This window comes from Ostrea edulis, chromosome 7 (genome assembly GCF_947568905.1).
Source record: "Ostrea edulis chromosome 7, xbOstEdul1.1, whole genome shotgun sequence".
In the NCBI taxonomy this organism is placed as follows: domain Eukaryota; kingdom Metazoa; phylum Mollusca; class Bivalvia; order Ostreida; family Ostreidae; genus Ostrea; species Ostrea edulis.
The window spans coordinates 15,298,081-15,315,528 of NC_079170.1; the positions used below are offsets into that span (position 1 = coordinate 15,298,081).

At 36.4% G+C, this 17,448-nt stretch overlaps 1 protein-coding gene across 1 annotated transcript; it reads left to right on the plus strand.

Annotated features, from left to right (window-relative positions):
* The first annotated feature begins 154 nt into the window (after positions 1-154).
* LOC125656687 (kelch-like protein 15) lies at positions 155-15,868 on the plus strand. Its single transcript, XM_048887285.2, has 2 exons — positions 155-228; positions 11,610-15,868. The coding sequence occupies exons 1-2, from the start codon at positions 155-157 to the stop codon at positions 14,128-14,130; spliced, it is 2,595 nt and encodes an 864-aa protein (XP_048743242.1). The 3' UTR covers positions 14,131-15,868.
* The last annotated feature ends 1,580 nt before the right edge of the window (positions 15,869-17,448 follow it).

Genomic DNA, 17,448 nt, shown 5'->3' on the forward strand with positions numbered 1-17,448 from the left:
CGGGATAGGTCAGTTGGTAGAGCAACTGGCAAGAGATTAAGAGGGGTGGGTGGTGGCTTTGTAGAATTTCGGTTTGATCTGGTCTGTTGCAATTTCTTCTTTCCTCTTACATTGGTGCCGTAGATCGATTAGTCCCTTGAGGTGACAGGTGAAAATGCGTTATGGGATGAAGGTTCTGGCCTGGGTTGATATCTTCATAGTGGAGGGAGGAATATGGTGGTCAGACAGGTTTGATGAGCGGCAGCTGAGTTGTAAGAGTACTTGAATAGAAATTCAGGGTGGTATCAGTTTGTATCCTGGTAGTCTTATCAATTGAATCTCCCTCTCTGTTGTACACAGAAATTAATACTTGTGTTAATCCATGTGAGATTTATTGAGGCTGGATACAACGGATCTTGCTGATATTATAGAAGTGTGTGATATGTCAGGGTATAGGAGTGTGTAATATGTCAGGGTATAGGAGTGTGTGATATGTCAGGGTATAGAAGTGTGTGATATGTCAGGGTATAGAAGTGTGTGATATGTCAGGGTATAGAAGTGTGTGATATGTCAGGGTATAGGAGTGTGATATGTCAGGAGTGTGTGATATGTCAGGGTATAGAAGTGTGTGATATGTCAGGGTATAGAAGTGTGTGATATGTCAGGGTATGGAAGTGTGTGATATGTCAGGGTATAGAAGTGTGTGATATGTCAGGGTATAGAAGTGTGTGATATGTCAGGGTATAGAAGTGTGTGATATGTCAGGGTATAGGAGTGTGTGATATGTCAGGGTATAGAAGTGTGTGATATGTCAGGGTATAGAAGTGTGTGATATGTCAGGGTATAGAAGTGTGTGATATGTCAGGGTATAGGAGTGAAACTTTCAATTTCAGGTAAAAAAAATAATGCAAATCTCTCTGAATAGACAATGCAGTTCTGATCAGCGCATGGTCAAAGGTCTTAAATTCGACAAGGTCTACATTTTGTCCTTTTGTATACATCTCGTTCGTTCTTGTGAGAGCTTGAACATAATACAATGGTAGACTGGCAATGAAATCAATTGATTTCAATCAAATGAACTTTAAACAGATTTATGAATGACTTATTTCATAAAAGTTTTCACCCTGAAAAATGACTTGATTACGTTAACACACGACAGTTCCATCGCTAAACGCTCAGCATTGGGTGTGAGTGTCTCGGGTCCTCAAAGATGACCTTAAAAACAAAGTCCCGTGTCACAGTAGGTATGACACGCTAAAGAACCCTCACTCTATACTCAATGGCTGTAAGCGCTAAGCATAGGCCTAAATTTGAAGCCCTTCACCAGTCTTGATAACATCTCCATATGAGTGAAAAATTCTTGAGAGGGATGTTAAACAAGATACAAATCAATCAATCACTTTATAAATACATATCTGAAATTATATTACGGATTTGACCTTGCTCCACACAAATCAAAAGCATGTCGTCTGCTTAGACTAAAAGTTAATCGATGATGGTTTGGGAGATCCTATGCATAGATGATGTAACTGTCGAAAAAGGGACCCTGTGATGTCGACGCCCATTGTTACATCTCTATTTTCAATGCATTGCTAATAGAAATAGATATTAAATATTATGGGTTGAATTCCTACTTTTAAAAGATTAAGGTTCCAAATTGGATGAAGTTTTTACAGCTCACTTAAATTTTGTGGAGAATTCCTCAATATTGATGTTTAAAACTGACACATATTTTAAATAGGCTGTCAAAATATGGGTGCACGAGGATAATCTAAATCAATTGTTTCAATTATTTTATGCCTGTTTATAGACACAATCTAATCAAAATTAGACTTGTAGACCCACTCCTCTATGATACGCTTATATTATGAACAATACATTATATTGATTGAAGTGTATCGTAGAGGAGCGGATCTACAAGTCTAATTTTAATCAGATTGTCTGTAGATTGTGGTACAGCAATGTCTGTTGCATGTCCATCCTTCCGTTGGAGTTTTCGGTTTCTAATTTGATTTCTCTGTCACATCAAGCTGAATCTTGCTGTATAGATTCTTTGTGGGTCGACTCTAGATCTTACTGCTATTTTGATCCATTTTGACCGCCCTCGCAGTTTTGCCACTTTATCTGAAATTTAATGTTACATATATAATTAAGAGGTTTTACAATTTGTCTGTCGAACTCCTCCCACAGTTTTTGAGTGAAGAGCTTTTTATTTTACAGGGTATTGCAGTTTTGCATGTGGGAAAGATTTTCATTTTCATAATTTTTTTTTTTTAGAAAATTGCAGGTTGTTGAATGTAGGCAAGAAATTTTATGAAGTGAGTACATGTATATGATTTGCACATGCGAGTAACTCCTCACAGTTTTATTACATCTTGCAGATGTGTATTGCAAGGATTTTGATTCTCTACAATTTTCTAATTTTTTGTGCTGTTTAAAAAAATTTAAAGTTGAACTTACTAAATTTTGAGGAGATATATTACACATTGTCAGAGAGCTTTCTGTTTGTCTATCCTTCACAGTGTCCAGTGCAGTGTTTAAGTTCGAACTTTTCATTCATATGGTACACGCCCCCCCCCCCCCCTCCCCCCCAGTATTTCACTGCTTGATGGTGGCTTATACAACATTAAGTAAAGTTCTGCAAATTTTGGCTACAGAAGAACACCTTATATAAGCTAGTGACGAATGTATCATATGCCAGCAGCTTTCCCATACTCTTGTTTAATTAATAATTGATAAACCTATTGGAATGGTTAGTTCATATTTGTAACATCAGCATATCAGCGTATATGGACTGCTCTCTGACAAAACTGGGCTTATTGATAAATTACATGTATTAATAACAACACAAAAATGCGATAATTGTGATGGCAAATATCGGTGTGAAAGTTTTTTTTCTATATACACACATATCTTGGAACTGAGATTCAGAAAATGTATTTGTTTTGAAAGGTTGCAAACTTGATACTTTTTAGTACACAATAACCTTTTTTGTGAAGTTTTTCAACCATTGCTGCATGCATCCAGCAGCGATGATTTTGATATTAACTTAATGTCATACATGGTGAGTAACGCATAGTCATGGCCTGCGTTTGCCAAGTACAATGTAATTGCATGTTCCAAATACACACTTCGACATTAAATTATAGAATTGAAGTGCTTTACGTGTCTAATGGGTCTTTATGGGTAGCTCGGCTTTATATAGCATACTTTCTAGTTTCTCTCAAGGCCACAACCAAGGACTGGTTAAAAAAATACTGAAGAGATAAAATTGTCCAGGTGGATAATTTATTTTTATGTAATAGTAAAGAGTTAAATGTTTAATATAGGGACCAGGTATTACTCTGAAGGAGCCTCTCTGAATACTACGATTTAACTGTGATAGTTTCATGATGTAATCTGTTTTATAGCAGTGATTATTGAGGACAGCGAGCAATTATTCGGGTCCCCATAATGCTGACGACTCACTCTGAAAAGGCAGTATAAGTCAGAGCTGGCTATATAATACACATAAACAAATTTGGTTTTGACTAGCTCAATTCCCAAGTATGTCCCACAGGTAAAATACTTAATATTTAGTACATGTCTTAATCTGTTAAAATACAAAGTATTTCAAGGATAAGAATATCTCTGCCTGCTATAGGTAAAAGTCAGATTTGACTTTGAATCTCTCAGATTTGTTATTCAACTTATATACATGTGAAAAGTAAACTTCACTGTACCTTGAATATCAGGTGAAAGATCAATTTCATAAAATAAATGCTGAAAATAATGTGCACCATCTAGATATTTTGTGTAGGGAAACCTGTAGTGTCATACTGACTTCGTACTAACTTGTTTGTAAAGATGCCTCACATTCATGGATGTCAGACCGGTTTGATTTTCGTCAGTAATCTGCCCAGGTGAACACACTCTACCAAACAGGTGAGAGTGTGTACCGAGGGAAAAACAAGTCTGTCAGATGAATGTGTGCCCACAGGTGCAATGACATATGACAGAAGGGTGTGTGAAGTTCAGTGAAACCAGGATAGGCTGATGTGGGTGTGTATATGTGCCGGTGGAATTTATAATCTGCAGAACTTGATCAGTTAAACTCTTTGCTATTTATTAAAATTTACGTATAAACCCCGTGGGCGATCAGGAATCTGCTTAACATAGATTTTTAAATCTCCAGAGTCAGTCGTTTAGTTTTTGTATTGTTCAAACTGTTCAAACAAAGATTCACTTCAGCTTCAGTGAAGGCATGTGTACATTTCTGAAGTAGGTAGACAGTATTAAGTTTAATGATACTTATGTAGTTATATGAATTTATGGTAACTTATATCAATCAATATTTCTCTTATGATATACTCATTTTACATTTATTATTCATTATAGATCATGTTGATCGTTGAACATTTGACAATTTGTTTTATATGCACATTCTGACCCAGATTTCTAATCAATATAGCTTTATTATAGATGTACATGTCATGTACAATATTATCAATTTAAATGCAATGCATTCATTTTTCCCATCTGAAAAAAATCTGTTATTTTTGTTATGGATGTGAGATACTGATAAAATGCTTATTATGCCTGACTGAATGATGTGTCAGTGTTTATAATGTTATATTTTTACCTGCAATTTGAATATACACTATTGGCTTGTTAATAACTCAGCTGAACTAAAAGCTCTCGTGAACTTTGTTCCATTTCTTTGTCTGTTGTCTTTACTGGAATCAGTTGACGTATGTAATCCACCAAATGTGACACAAAGCATTATTTGATACATGGAGTCCAAGTTTTGTTGTTGTTTTGTTTTGTTTCAAATGAAGGGCCAAGGGGAAATAATGGGGAACAATAGGAAGACTTGTTTTAACAATCTTTTCTCAAGAACCACCGATGTAGAAAAGCCAAGAGTTATACATGAAAATGTTCCTATATAATGCAGATTCAGCTTTGTCGAAATCGCATGACCCTTGCATGCAGTCATGACAAGGCCACAGTAGGGATTACTGATTTTTTATGTAGGATTATACATGATATAAAGGATAATTCTTTGAAAATACTCGCTAGGACTGCAAGAGTACGATTTGTAGAAATCAATATTAAGCGCAGGTCTTGAAAAGCTTCTGTCTTTTAACTTTCATCTGTTTGTGGTAGTGGACTTTTGAAACTAAGCACACACGTGATAGTTTATGATAATAAAAACGTAGTCACTTAAAAGCCAGACACGATTGATATCACCACATAGACATCACAGTCTGACACGGGTAGTCGATGGATGCAGACACAGATCTGAAACAATGAAAGTGACATAATACTAGAGTGTTGCTGCACCAGAACAGGTAGCTGGTAGCTTTGTGAATTTTGGTCCTTTTGGTGCAGTTGATATCGAGTTAGAACAAAGACAATGCATTGGTGCAAATAAGTAGTATTAAACGCAAATTGAACGGCATTTTAATGCAAATACACGTACTGGATGTACTTCACTGTATCATAAATATGTCTTCAAACATTGGTCCCCAGGCAAGGCCAGTCAAGGGTCACAGTAAGGGGTGTAATGTTTAATGATAGAGGCTAGTACATTTATGTTTGGAAATTCAGAAAGTTAAAAAAACATTTGAGCTCAGAATCAGTAAACCTAAATCTTAAGGAAAACCCCTCTTTAACAACAAAGACTCCAGTTTCTCTAAACCATAACCACTTGGATGTACAATTGGGGTTTTAAATTTTTTTTTTTACTTCAGAGGAATATTTTGTAAATATCTCATTCTCTAGAACCATAAGGGCACAATTAATTAACACATATAAAGTTTGCTCAAATCACCCCCTCCTCCTGTACAGAGATGACCAACCAGGCCACAGTAGTAGTTTGAAGCTTAGACATTTAGAATATAACGGTAAAGGAAAATTCTTTTATTTCTTTCAAGAAGCACCATATGTATCAGACTCTTGAAAGAATAGATAAGAGTACATGTAGTACATACACTATTAGAAGCAAGATACTATTATTACGTAGCCCGGTAATGACTTGATAAGAGTATATGTGTATTGTAGTACATACACTATTAGAAGCAAGATACTATTATTACGTAGCCCGGTAATGACTTGATAAGAGTATATGTGTATTGTAGTACATACACTATTAGAAGCAAGATACTATTATTACGTAGCCCGGTAATGACTTGACTCACTATTCAAGACAAAGCATACTCCCAGCATATTGACATCTCTCTTATTGCCATTCATCTCTATATGTTTACATTTCCAATGTATGATATCTTTATAAATGTTTATGACGGCCAATTTCCTTGTGAATGTGCTGCAGTTGTGAACAATGTGCATATGAATCTTGATAGATACATTGTGTGTTTTAAACAGCTAACACACTTCTGAAAGTATTCCAGCATGAAGTGTCACAGTTCATACCCTCATGTATTTTCAAAAATGAAATTTATTTCTTAAGAATAAATCAAAATAAATGCATATATTCCCTGTTTCTTACAATTGGCCAAGAGATAATCCTCTCTCTGTGTGTCTCTATATATTTGTATTGATGTGTTACCTGTATTCTACTTTCAGAGTGATGACTGTTGTTGAGAAAGATACCCAGATGGAGAACAATTAACAGTCTCACTTCTGTAAACAATAAGGTGAGCTTTCCAGTTATTTCTTACCAAGTTTTACGCCAGATACCATCAGGGGTGTGATTTTTCCTCGTTTCAGAGGAAATCCTCTGATTTGCTCCATTTTCAAAAAAATGAAACACTCTGGATTTGATCTAAAGTGGCAGAAAATGATATTTTTCCAGGTAGGGTGAGGTGTTTTCCTCCCTTTTTGACCAGTTTTCCTCTGATTTCTGAGGAATTCAGTCACATCCCTGTAGCATTGATGTTTGCATGCGACTCCTGAGTTTTGTACCTCTGCTCAGCGGAGTTCGAATCCCGCTCGTGCCGGTAAGTGAGAGAGTTTCCCAGTTTACTTTCGGAAGGTCGGTGGTCTCTTCTCAGCTACATTGTATCTGGGTTCTCTCTTTCACCAATAAAAACCGGGCGCCACCATATAACTGAAAAATTGTTGAGTGTGGCGGAAAACATCAATCAATCAATAACATTAGTGATTTTTTTGGGGCCAAAATGTCACCGATATTCGGCTGTTTCCCCTCACTAAAATTAGCTATTTTCCCCCAATTATATATATATGTTTTTCCCAATTTCAAATCTAGGGAAATTAGGCCATTTAAAAAAAAAGTTACCGTATATTGCTGACAAAGAGTAAATACGTTTTTTTCTTCAGTTTTGTTCTCCAAACCACTGCACGTGCAAAAGGTTTTGTAAAGAATATGTAAAACAATAGAGGCATCCATATAAGCAGATATGCAGCGAAGTATATAGTTTCCAGATACATATTGTTGACAATTTAGTTTGACCGCCATTATATGTAGGGTCATGCTAATAACAGGAAGTGGCCAACAGTATAGGGTTTTACTAAAATCCGAAAAATACAAACAGGATAGACATTCTGGAAACTTGATTATTAATATAATATTTACAAGATTATGGGTACAAATGCTGGTGAATTAATAATTTATTATTTTGTTTATGAAATTAGACAACAAGTATTTCTTAGAAAAAGTAAATAATATCTATACAAGGTGTGACTTCCAATACATATTTAATGTTAAATAGTGATTTATTTTATGATTTTAAATCAGATCTGAAATAAACATCAAACAAACAAAATTGTTATTTGGTTATTTTATGCATCTTTGCCATTTTAATTTAATATGAATGATTTTTCCCAATTTGAGGAAAATGTCGCTAATTTTTCCAATTCAAAAGGAGGGGTGGTAGTTTGAAAAACAAAAAAAATCACTGAACATGAAAAAAGTACCTGCTAGGTCTATACAACTGTGATAAACATTGAAAACCAACTTTATAGATAAGTGCATTAAAAAAAAATCAATTTGGATACCATGGTTTGTTAATGGCTTCAAAAATCAAATCAATTACATGTACATGTATTTATGGTGCAAGGTCAAAAGATTCATGTCAGACAAAAATCTACATTCAAGTACAATGTAGTTAGGGGGAGGGGGTAAAACCCTCACAATACAATGTAGTTGAGGGAGGGGATAAAACCCTCACAATACAATGTAGTTGGGGGGAGGGGGTAAAACCCTCACAATACAATGTAGTTGGGGGAGGGGGTAAAACTCTCACAATACAATGTAGTTGAAGGAGGGGGTAAAACCCTCACAATACAATGTAGTTGGGGGGAGGGGGTAAAACCCTCACAATACAATGTAGTTGGGGGGAGGGGGTGAAACCCTCACAAGTTTCTGTCATCCATTGTCGATTATACAATTTTTGAGGGAACAAATTAATTTTTTTGATGTAATGGAAAGTGACATTTAAAGACTACATACATACTCTTTCATTTGTGAAAAAAACAATAGAAAAAGTATATTGAGTTGGATAAATATTCATTTATATAGACAGTTTTAAGGGGGATGGGGGGGGGGGGGGGGGGGGGGAGGTCTTTTTGAAAATAATGAATTTAGGTTTTTGACAGACATTGAACTTTCGATCTTGCCCCTACAATGTAAAATGCTTAAATTAAAATAGAAAAGTTATACTGTACATACTACTGTATCAAGTGTTATAAAGTTCTTAGTTCTTCTTTTTTGGTGTTTTTTTTTTAAAAGTTTGTGTTATCTAATGTACATGTATATGTAAATCAGAGGTTACTAACAGATATTTCATTAAGATATATATTTCTTAATCCATTAAATCACCAAGAAGAAGAAGAAAAAAACCTTTGCCAGTAAGGCATAAATAAAATGAATAATGATCCCTTCAAGGGTAAACGCTGTAAAAACCAGACCAAGCAAGCGTATGTGGCTGGGGGGTGTAAATCGTAGACAACAGGGACCCCAGCAACAGGGGATGAAATTAATGTCTCCTAACAAGTAACGCACGTCATTTTCATCATTTCACTCCACTGACTCAACAGTGAGACGTGACTTTCGCCCAGCAGTTTTTTTTTTAAAGATTATAAGTCGTGACTGAGTCTGGTGCATTCAGAGCATCTCGTAGTAGTGTTTGGGAGGAGCTGTTTGTTGTGCAAGAGGTCACATGATCTCAGACTTAAGGGGATAACTTGTTTTTTCCACAGTTTTGTTTCTTATCATCTGGAGCATCATTGAAACTCTGCAGCAATATTCATTGAAGAGACATTTTGTTTTATATATAAAATAGCTTCACTATATTTGGATGTTGTAAACTTTTCGGATGGATGTGAAATGTACTAACGGTGATGCCATGGAAAATTCGACTGATAAGAAGTTGTAAGTTTTTTTGTATAAAAAAACCCCATATTTTCCAGAGTATTTTTTATAGAATGATAATTATTGTTGTAATTGCATGACATATATTATTGATAATTTAGGAAAGGATCACCTAGGAGGATTGATTACCACAATCATCGTTAAAGCAACATTACATTAGTTGTATGAAGTGCTGGAGATCACTTGATGTACATTTTTTGTCCCCCCCCCCCACAACACAGAAGGGGACAAAAATACTGGTGTCCATCCTACTTCACTTTGTGGATGGATTTTGTTCAAATTTTGTGTGATTGTTAGTCAATAGTCACCATATGTAGTTGATCGTATTGCACTGCCATTTTAATTTGACAAATTTTACAGGAGTTATGGGACTTTTGTGCATCAACTATTTTTGCGGCGGTGGGGACATATAATATATGGCTATACGCATAGCAATCAATTTGGAATATGAATTGGAAAAACAGATGTTGTCAGTCAATAATGAAACATCTTTTAATATGGTTAATTTATGAAACATCTCAATCCAGACAAGTGATCAGAAATCTCTCTCTCCCCCCCCCCCCCCCCCCCCCCCCCCCCCCCTCTTTGTCAGATTAATTGGATTAAATATACATATTTTGCTGATGTCTTACTGCAGCTTCATTTGTCATATTTGGAATATAGTGCAGTGTCAAGTTTCTGAATGAGGATTGAAAACTGCCCTTTATAATCATCTATAGTTTCCCTGTATTTAATCATGTTTACCAGCGGAAAATGTGGGTACAGGTTGATTTCAGTAAGTGATTTATAGGTTGATTTCAGTAAGTGATTGACAGTTTGATTTCAGTAAGTGATTTACAGACTTATGAAGCAATTCATTCAAGCATACAACATATACAAGTACAGGAGAGATATGTCTACATGGGTTTAGGTATAAGTTGCTAACTTTTAGGGAATGCCCGTATTTCTATGATTTATTGTTACAGTACTGAAATTGACATTGTTAGGTGTGAACAGTCTCGTTCAGCAATCAATTACTCCATACTGGACATACTTTGTAATTAATATTCACAATGGGTGGACAGTACCGTACACTGATAAGTGATACTTATATTCATATCTTCATGGACAATAGGCAGGATTACACATTGGCCCGGGGGGTCATGTTCTGACAATGGACGTGTGACACACGGGGTCTTGGGCTGTTCTCACACACCTGGGACCACTTATCATACGTCCAGAGAGTAGGACAAGTGGCCACATCTCGTTAATTTCTTCACAATAGGTGTACGACGGCAGTCGAGAGAATAAAAATTATCGTTTGTTACACACTGCATTATCATCTGTCAGATGACATACCATATTTTCCGGATAAATTTGACGTACTGAAAATGTTGGTTTTTCTTAGGGTTAATATTTTCAATTATACTGCCTGGAGTAAGGTTTGGTATTATATTGTTGAATTCTCTGTGCTATGTTGTTTTCATCAAATAAAATCTAAGGCATATTTGTGATTTATAAAACAGGGTATTTTTTTGGTAAAGAAGTGTACCAGCCATTTACAATTTATTGCATTTTTTCCACATCAATTCATTTTTTTTTATTTTTCAGAGTAGAAAATAAATAAATAAAAAAACCAAAAAAAAAAACCAAAAAAACAAAAAAAAAAAAAAAAAAAAAAAAAAACCAAGCAGGTTCAAATTACCATTTTGAAGCTAATTAGTCCAACAAATTAATCAGAAACAATACATGAATATATATGCATATACAATCATGTAATTTATTTTTAGAGTTACCATACCTGTCCATTATGGATAGTGTACTTTTCATTAGAACCCCTCCCCTCACATTGTATACCATATTGTATAAAGAAACTTGAAATTGTCTAATACAAACATGCTTGGCACCAGAAGAAATCTAAAGACTGGACAACTTCTGGAGTACAAAGTAATTTAACAATAGAATTCGATAGTTGCATGTGCTAAAACATATGAAAGATGATTTTGCCCAGCTTTTTTTTTATTCACACAACCTCTGAATAAGACAAATTTTACCCTTCCTCTAGATGCAGATTCAACTGCATGTGTATCATTGTTATTTGTGAGCTAGGACTCAATTTTTCGTGATTTTGTGGGGACCTCTCTGCCAGCGGAACTATACCTTGGCAATGCATGAAGTTAATTATATTTAATTGATTGTGCAATATCTGTACACATGTGCTATCATTTTCAGCTCCATTATTCTATGAAAGCAATGATCAAAATTACAGAATATACTAGAATCAGATTAATAAGTTTGAATTTTTTTTATTTTGCAGAACAAATGGAGTAAATGGTAAAACCAAACCAGTGAAAAGTGAGGGAAAGTTTATCTCACAGATCAAGAAAAATTTGACCCAGGGCAGAGAATCCGAGGGAGATCAAGAGAACAGCCAGTCTGGAAATTCCAAGAATCGTTCCACCAAAAATTCAGAAAAGGCAAAGCCTGTCAGCCCTTCTGTATTTAGTCGGCTCAGTGAACCAACGATCAGTAGTGCCAAGAAATCTGTCAAATCTGTTGATGCTATTAAACCAAACTTGTCAAAGGGAGGTAAATCTAACTCTGTGAATGGCAAGGATAATCCGAAACCCTTAACAACCAAAGAAAATGTGGTTACCAAGAAACAACCACCACCTGTAGCTGAGAAGCCAAAGAAAAGTACAGAGAAAGAAGTACTTGTTGAAGGTAAGGAGGAGACAAAAAAAGATTCAGGCGACAAATTTGAGCAAGAAAAGATCAAAGAAGAAGAGGCACGAACAGACAACAACACAAACGCAGCCGAGGTAGAATATCCAGAAACTCTTGAATTTAATCGTGAGCAATCACAAGAAGAGGAGGAAAAAGCTAATCTAGAAAGCCCGAGTTCTGAGAGGAGCAGAAGAAAATTTTCTGAAGAATTAGGCGACCCCTCCTCAAACGAGTACCTTACTCTGAAACAGAAATTCTTTGAGAATCAGGAGACAACTTTCTGCACCTTAGACATTGACAGTGAAATGGCTACAGCAGCAGTAGATCCCCCGGAGGAGGAAGGAGTTATACAACCTTCAACAGAATGCATTGTCATCTCAGAAAACAAGGTCAAGTACATCAACACTCACTTCAAGAAAGTCTCCGCCAAGATGTACGACTACAAGTGCGACATCAAACTCACGGTCGGAGATCAGAATTTCAAAGCACATCGAGATGTACTGTCTGATGCCAGTGATTACTTCTCCGCTATGTTTTCACACAATATGAAGGAGAAAGGGCAGGATGCGATAGAGCTGAAGGATATTAGCCCAAAAGGTTTTTCTGCGATGTTGGATTATTTTTATCATGGTCATGTGACTCTGGAGCCATCGAAGGTGGAGGAGGTGATAGAGGGTGCTCGGTTCTTCCACGTTGATTGGCTTCTGGAGGTCTGTTGTGAGTTCCTGATCCAGCACCTCAGTTTAGACAACTACAACGCAGTGATGGAAATCACAGATAAGTACTATCTGGGGGATCTTCGATGGGATATTTTCCGATTCATTGGCCAAAATCTAGCTGAACTGATTGCACAACCAAGCTTCTTTGAAAATCTCTCTGTAGATCTTTTGCTGCAGTTTCTAATGGAGAACATTTATTCTGAAGCATCCGAGTTCTTCCTTGTTGATGTTGTGTTAAATTGGGTGAAAACCGAAGAGAACGGTCGGAGAGAGCATCTTCTGTCTCTTCTACGACAGATCAGATTTCATACCATGGAAACCGATGAACTTGAGTCTCTTCCACCTGAGGTACTGGAGTTTCCAGAAATTCGGGAAAAAGTCGAGGATGCCATGAATTACAGTCTAAATATCATGGGCCAGTGTCTGAAATTCGGGGATATGTACAAGCAGAGAGGAGCACGACCCGTGGTAACAATTCTCTCATTCACTGACGAGGGAAACTTCTTGGTGTACCGAGACCCTACTAAGTTTGGACTCTTTGTGGAGGAACTGGGGCCTTGTGGCTTGGACACGGCAGCCTATCAAGCCATGGGTCAAGCAAAGATTGGAAACTTCTTGTATGCAGCCGGTGGATATGATGAGAAGTATTGCACTGTTAGTAGGGTCTTTGTGTTTGATCCGAAATACCGAGGCTGGACAGAAATAGCATCGATGAATGAGCCTAGAGTATCATTTGCGATGTGTAACTCTGACAATAGACTGTTTGTGGTAGGTGGTGTGAATCATACAATGGATGAGGAGACAAAAGACGAGCAAGAACAAGTCCTTGGATCAGTAGAAATTTACAACCCAGAGGAAAATATCTGGACTCATCTCCAACCAATGCCAATAAAGTCTTCTGACCAGGCTGCTGTTTTTGCCAATGGCTGCCTCTATGTCACTGGTGGTATAAGCTCCGAGCCAGATGACCCGGTGCCTCTCAACTCCATGTGGTGCTTAAAGGTGGATGGGTCAGACGGTTGGGTCCCCAAAGCTAACATGCTCAGTGGTCGACAGGGCCACAGCATCACGGTTTTTAATGGAAAATTCTACACAATGGGTGGGTATACTGCGAAGGAAGATCGCATCACATTTAAGAATCAGCTGAACTGTGAAGTCTATGACCTGGAGACTGGACAATGGTCAGAAATAGCCCCCACTCCCGAGGCCTTCGGACACCTCTTTCCCTATAGTGGTACGTTGTTTGAGAAGATTTTTGTGATGGGGGTAATACATACCAGTGTCAACCTGTACATCTACGACCCAGAAAGTGACACCTGGGAAGAAGCAGACGTGATTGGACCTCATGTACAAAAACTCGCCATCCTGGACGTTGCTTATCCGTACACTTAACTGTAGCGCATTGCATCAGATCTAAATTTGTTGTTGTCTGTTTTGTATACATGCATGTATCAGAGATATGACATTATAATTCCTGAGCACTTGTTCTGTGGCTTGTAGTTATGCATTTCCTGACCAGTGCAACGCTTGTCCAAGAAAACATTATAACCATGTTTCTGGTATTTATTACGCTGTTTAATTAAAGAAACCATGACTTAATTTTGTGTGGTGGTTGGAGACATGTACCAGTAATCGTTACGAATGTGGAAGCTGCTGTTGCAGCATCGTCACAAGCCACGCCCATTGTCTCCGTTTACGTCGGACTCGGTAACCGTGGCCAGCGACGATGCTGTTACAGTTCAAGGTTCACTGCAGTGAAAATATGCGTAGATGTTTTCTTTAATATATTTATGATGTATGCTTTTGGATCTCATTATGAAAGTGATTGTATTCACAATATTTGGTTGTCTTTACTTAATACAGTTGTTTACATACGATGTAATAATTATGTGTTAGTGTATGCATCTTTTGGCATTTTATAAAAGTGCACTTTCTTGCCACTTGGTAATCACGTGTAAATCACGATTCACATGATTTTCATTTGCAGTAAGTGAGTTCTGTTCAGTTGACGGTTGTGAATTTTTTCACGATTCATATGATTTTCATTTGCAGTAAGTGAGTTTTGTACAGTTGACGGTTGTGAATTTTTTCATGATTACATGTAATTTCATTTGCAGTAAGTGAGTTATGTGCAGTTGATGGTTGTGAATTTTTTCATGTAATTTCCCTTTGGTGTATGTTGCATTTTTTTTTTGTTTCAGTAAATTTTTCATATTTATATATTTTTATCATGCTAGCTGAAGCATAATTATTTGGGAGATACTCCTCGGTCGTAGGTACATATAGTGACAATTAACGTATCATTGCAATATTAGCTGCATCATCCGATCTTATTCCTGGGGAAACTCATGGGTACCAGTGAAATTTACACGGTTGTACAGTAAAACATAGTAAACCGCTAACATGCTTCTAATGAATTCACCCTTACAGCGAAGTGATTTTCATTCCCCGTAGTTTTGTAACAGGAACTTATTAAATATAACGAATCAATTTGTTCATCCCCATCACTTTGCTATAAACATGTTCGTACATCCAGTCACTTTTTGTTTCTAATAGAATATATTTTATTGCAGCTGTAGAAATATTAATTGGTGTTCATTGATTCTTTTTTTTATCAAATGGTAGGTACTGTGATGACCTACCTGTTCATTGAGTTGTTTTTATTTAATAACTTGGGGATTTTTATCAGTGATTGTATTTACTCCCAATAGAAATGTCCTGCTGTTGTAGCGTGTTAGAACCAGTCTACTATAACTATGTTTATAGTGGCATGAAAGGTTGTAATCATTTTGTTTTTCTTTATTGCACAATCACAGAGCAGCTTCTGTTGTAAGACGTTCTATTTATACAATGTATATTTCTATTTTATTTACATTCCAGACACATCGTTCCAAGCTTTAGAAAATACAAATTCAAACATGAATGGACTCTACATTCCGTCTGTCATTGCCATGATGTCTTTCGAAAACCAAAATTTTTAAACAGAAAACTAACTCAGTTTTGTATACATGCACTTCCAGATTAATATATCTGTTTTTTTCTTACATGTACATGTATATTGCTATGTATTCTGTTGCAATTGAAAATAAGAATCTCCACCACTGATTCAAATAAAGCTTTCTAAATCTAACTATTTTAATTGATTGTTTTATATTTTACGTACTATATTCAGACAATATTTGCAAGATATTTTCTTTACAGGCATCATAAACTTGAGGAATTCTCAATGTTTTCAGCTATAAGGATGATATTGAATTATTATACCCCACACAACAAAGTTGTGGAGGGTATACTGTTTTTGAACTGTCAGTCAGTCCCTTTTTTGTAGGCACAACTCGATCTCCGAGACCACTCAACAAAGTTTCGTGAAACTTTGTAGTTAGTAAGGACACACTGTAGATGTGCATATTCCCAGGAAATTCTTATTCAATAATTTTTGTGGGAGTTAATGCCCCTTTTGAACTTAGAATTTTGAGCTTGTCTGTCCTGTTCTTGTCAGCGCAACTCCTCTGAGACCGCTCAACAGAATTTCGTGAAACTTTGTAGTTAATAAGTACATACTGTGTAGATGTGCATATTCCCAGGAAATTCTGATTCAGTAATTTTTCGGAGAGTTATGCCCCATTTAAACAGAATTTCGAGCCCCTCTGTCCTGTTCTTGCAGTAATGCATAGCATTACCATTCATTAAGTGAGACATTGTCAAGCAATGTTGGAGTGTGGGGAATGTGAGCTTGCTCACTTCTGCTTTCTTTCATTTTTACAAGTTCAATTACATAAACAGTCTTTTTTGTAAAGGAAATTGACAATTTAAGCCTTTCAGGGAATCAGATGCCCAGCTGTTAAGTTAACATTGTGCTGATTTGACCTTCTGAATCAACTTATGGCTTAAAATCTATAGGTGTTATGCATCAAATACAATCTTTGCATATTGAACAATTTTCGATTTGGCATGTCTTGCAATGCTAGTTTCTCTGTGACCTTGACCGTTTACCTTCAGGTCTCAAACATTTAGGTCACCTGAATGTCATGTATGCAGGTTAAAAAGTACTGAAGATTTGGACTAACTTAAAAGCATTGACAGATGAACACCAATAGTTATTGTAGTCAGGGCTCACACATCTTTGATGCAGAGTCATGATCAAGTTTTGGATGACTTTTCTATTATAGAGAAGACTTACATAATGTTCACTATATGTAGTAAACTTTGTGGCATACATGTATATGTACATGTGCACATTGTGGTAGTTCAGAACACAAATGAAACTACATTAAGACTACTAGTACACATGGGGGGGGGGGGGGATTCCTTAGAACAGATCAAGTGGTTTCAAACTGCTGACCTACTTACTGGACATTTATAAATGACCCAAGAAATTTGACCATGCTAGAGAGTTTCCTTCAGTTTAACACTACTCCTGGTGGAGAACATAAGGGAATTAGAACGAAATACATCTACAAGTCATACTGGAAACAAAGTTGTTTCATAAAATGGAGTCGCAAATCTATCACACTATTTAGAGGTAAGCAGATGTTTTAATGAGGTGTTGTGTGCATAATTTACTACACGTTCTAGTAATTATAAAAATTATTTATTATACAAGCTGTGCATTTATGAGGTGACATGTCTCCAGAAAACTTGATCAATATAAACTGGAGAAAATTCATAACAGTGGGTTAATCAATAACTAAATGTATTCATAGTGGTTAT

Excerpts from the sequence above, each read along its gene's own strand:
- LOC125656687 (XM_048887285.2), top strand. The coding sequence starts at position 155 with ATGCGTTATGGGATGAAGGTTCTGGCCTGGGTTGATATCTTCATAGTG. Across the intron at positions 229-11,609 it reads GGAATATGGTGGTCAGACAG|AACAAATGGAGTAAATGGTA; the intron begins GTTTGATGAGCG and ends TTTATTTTGCAG.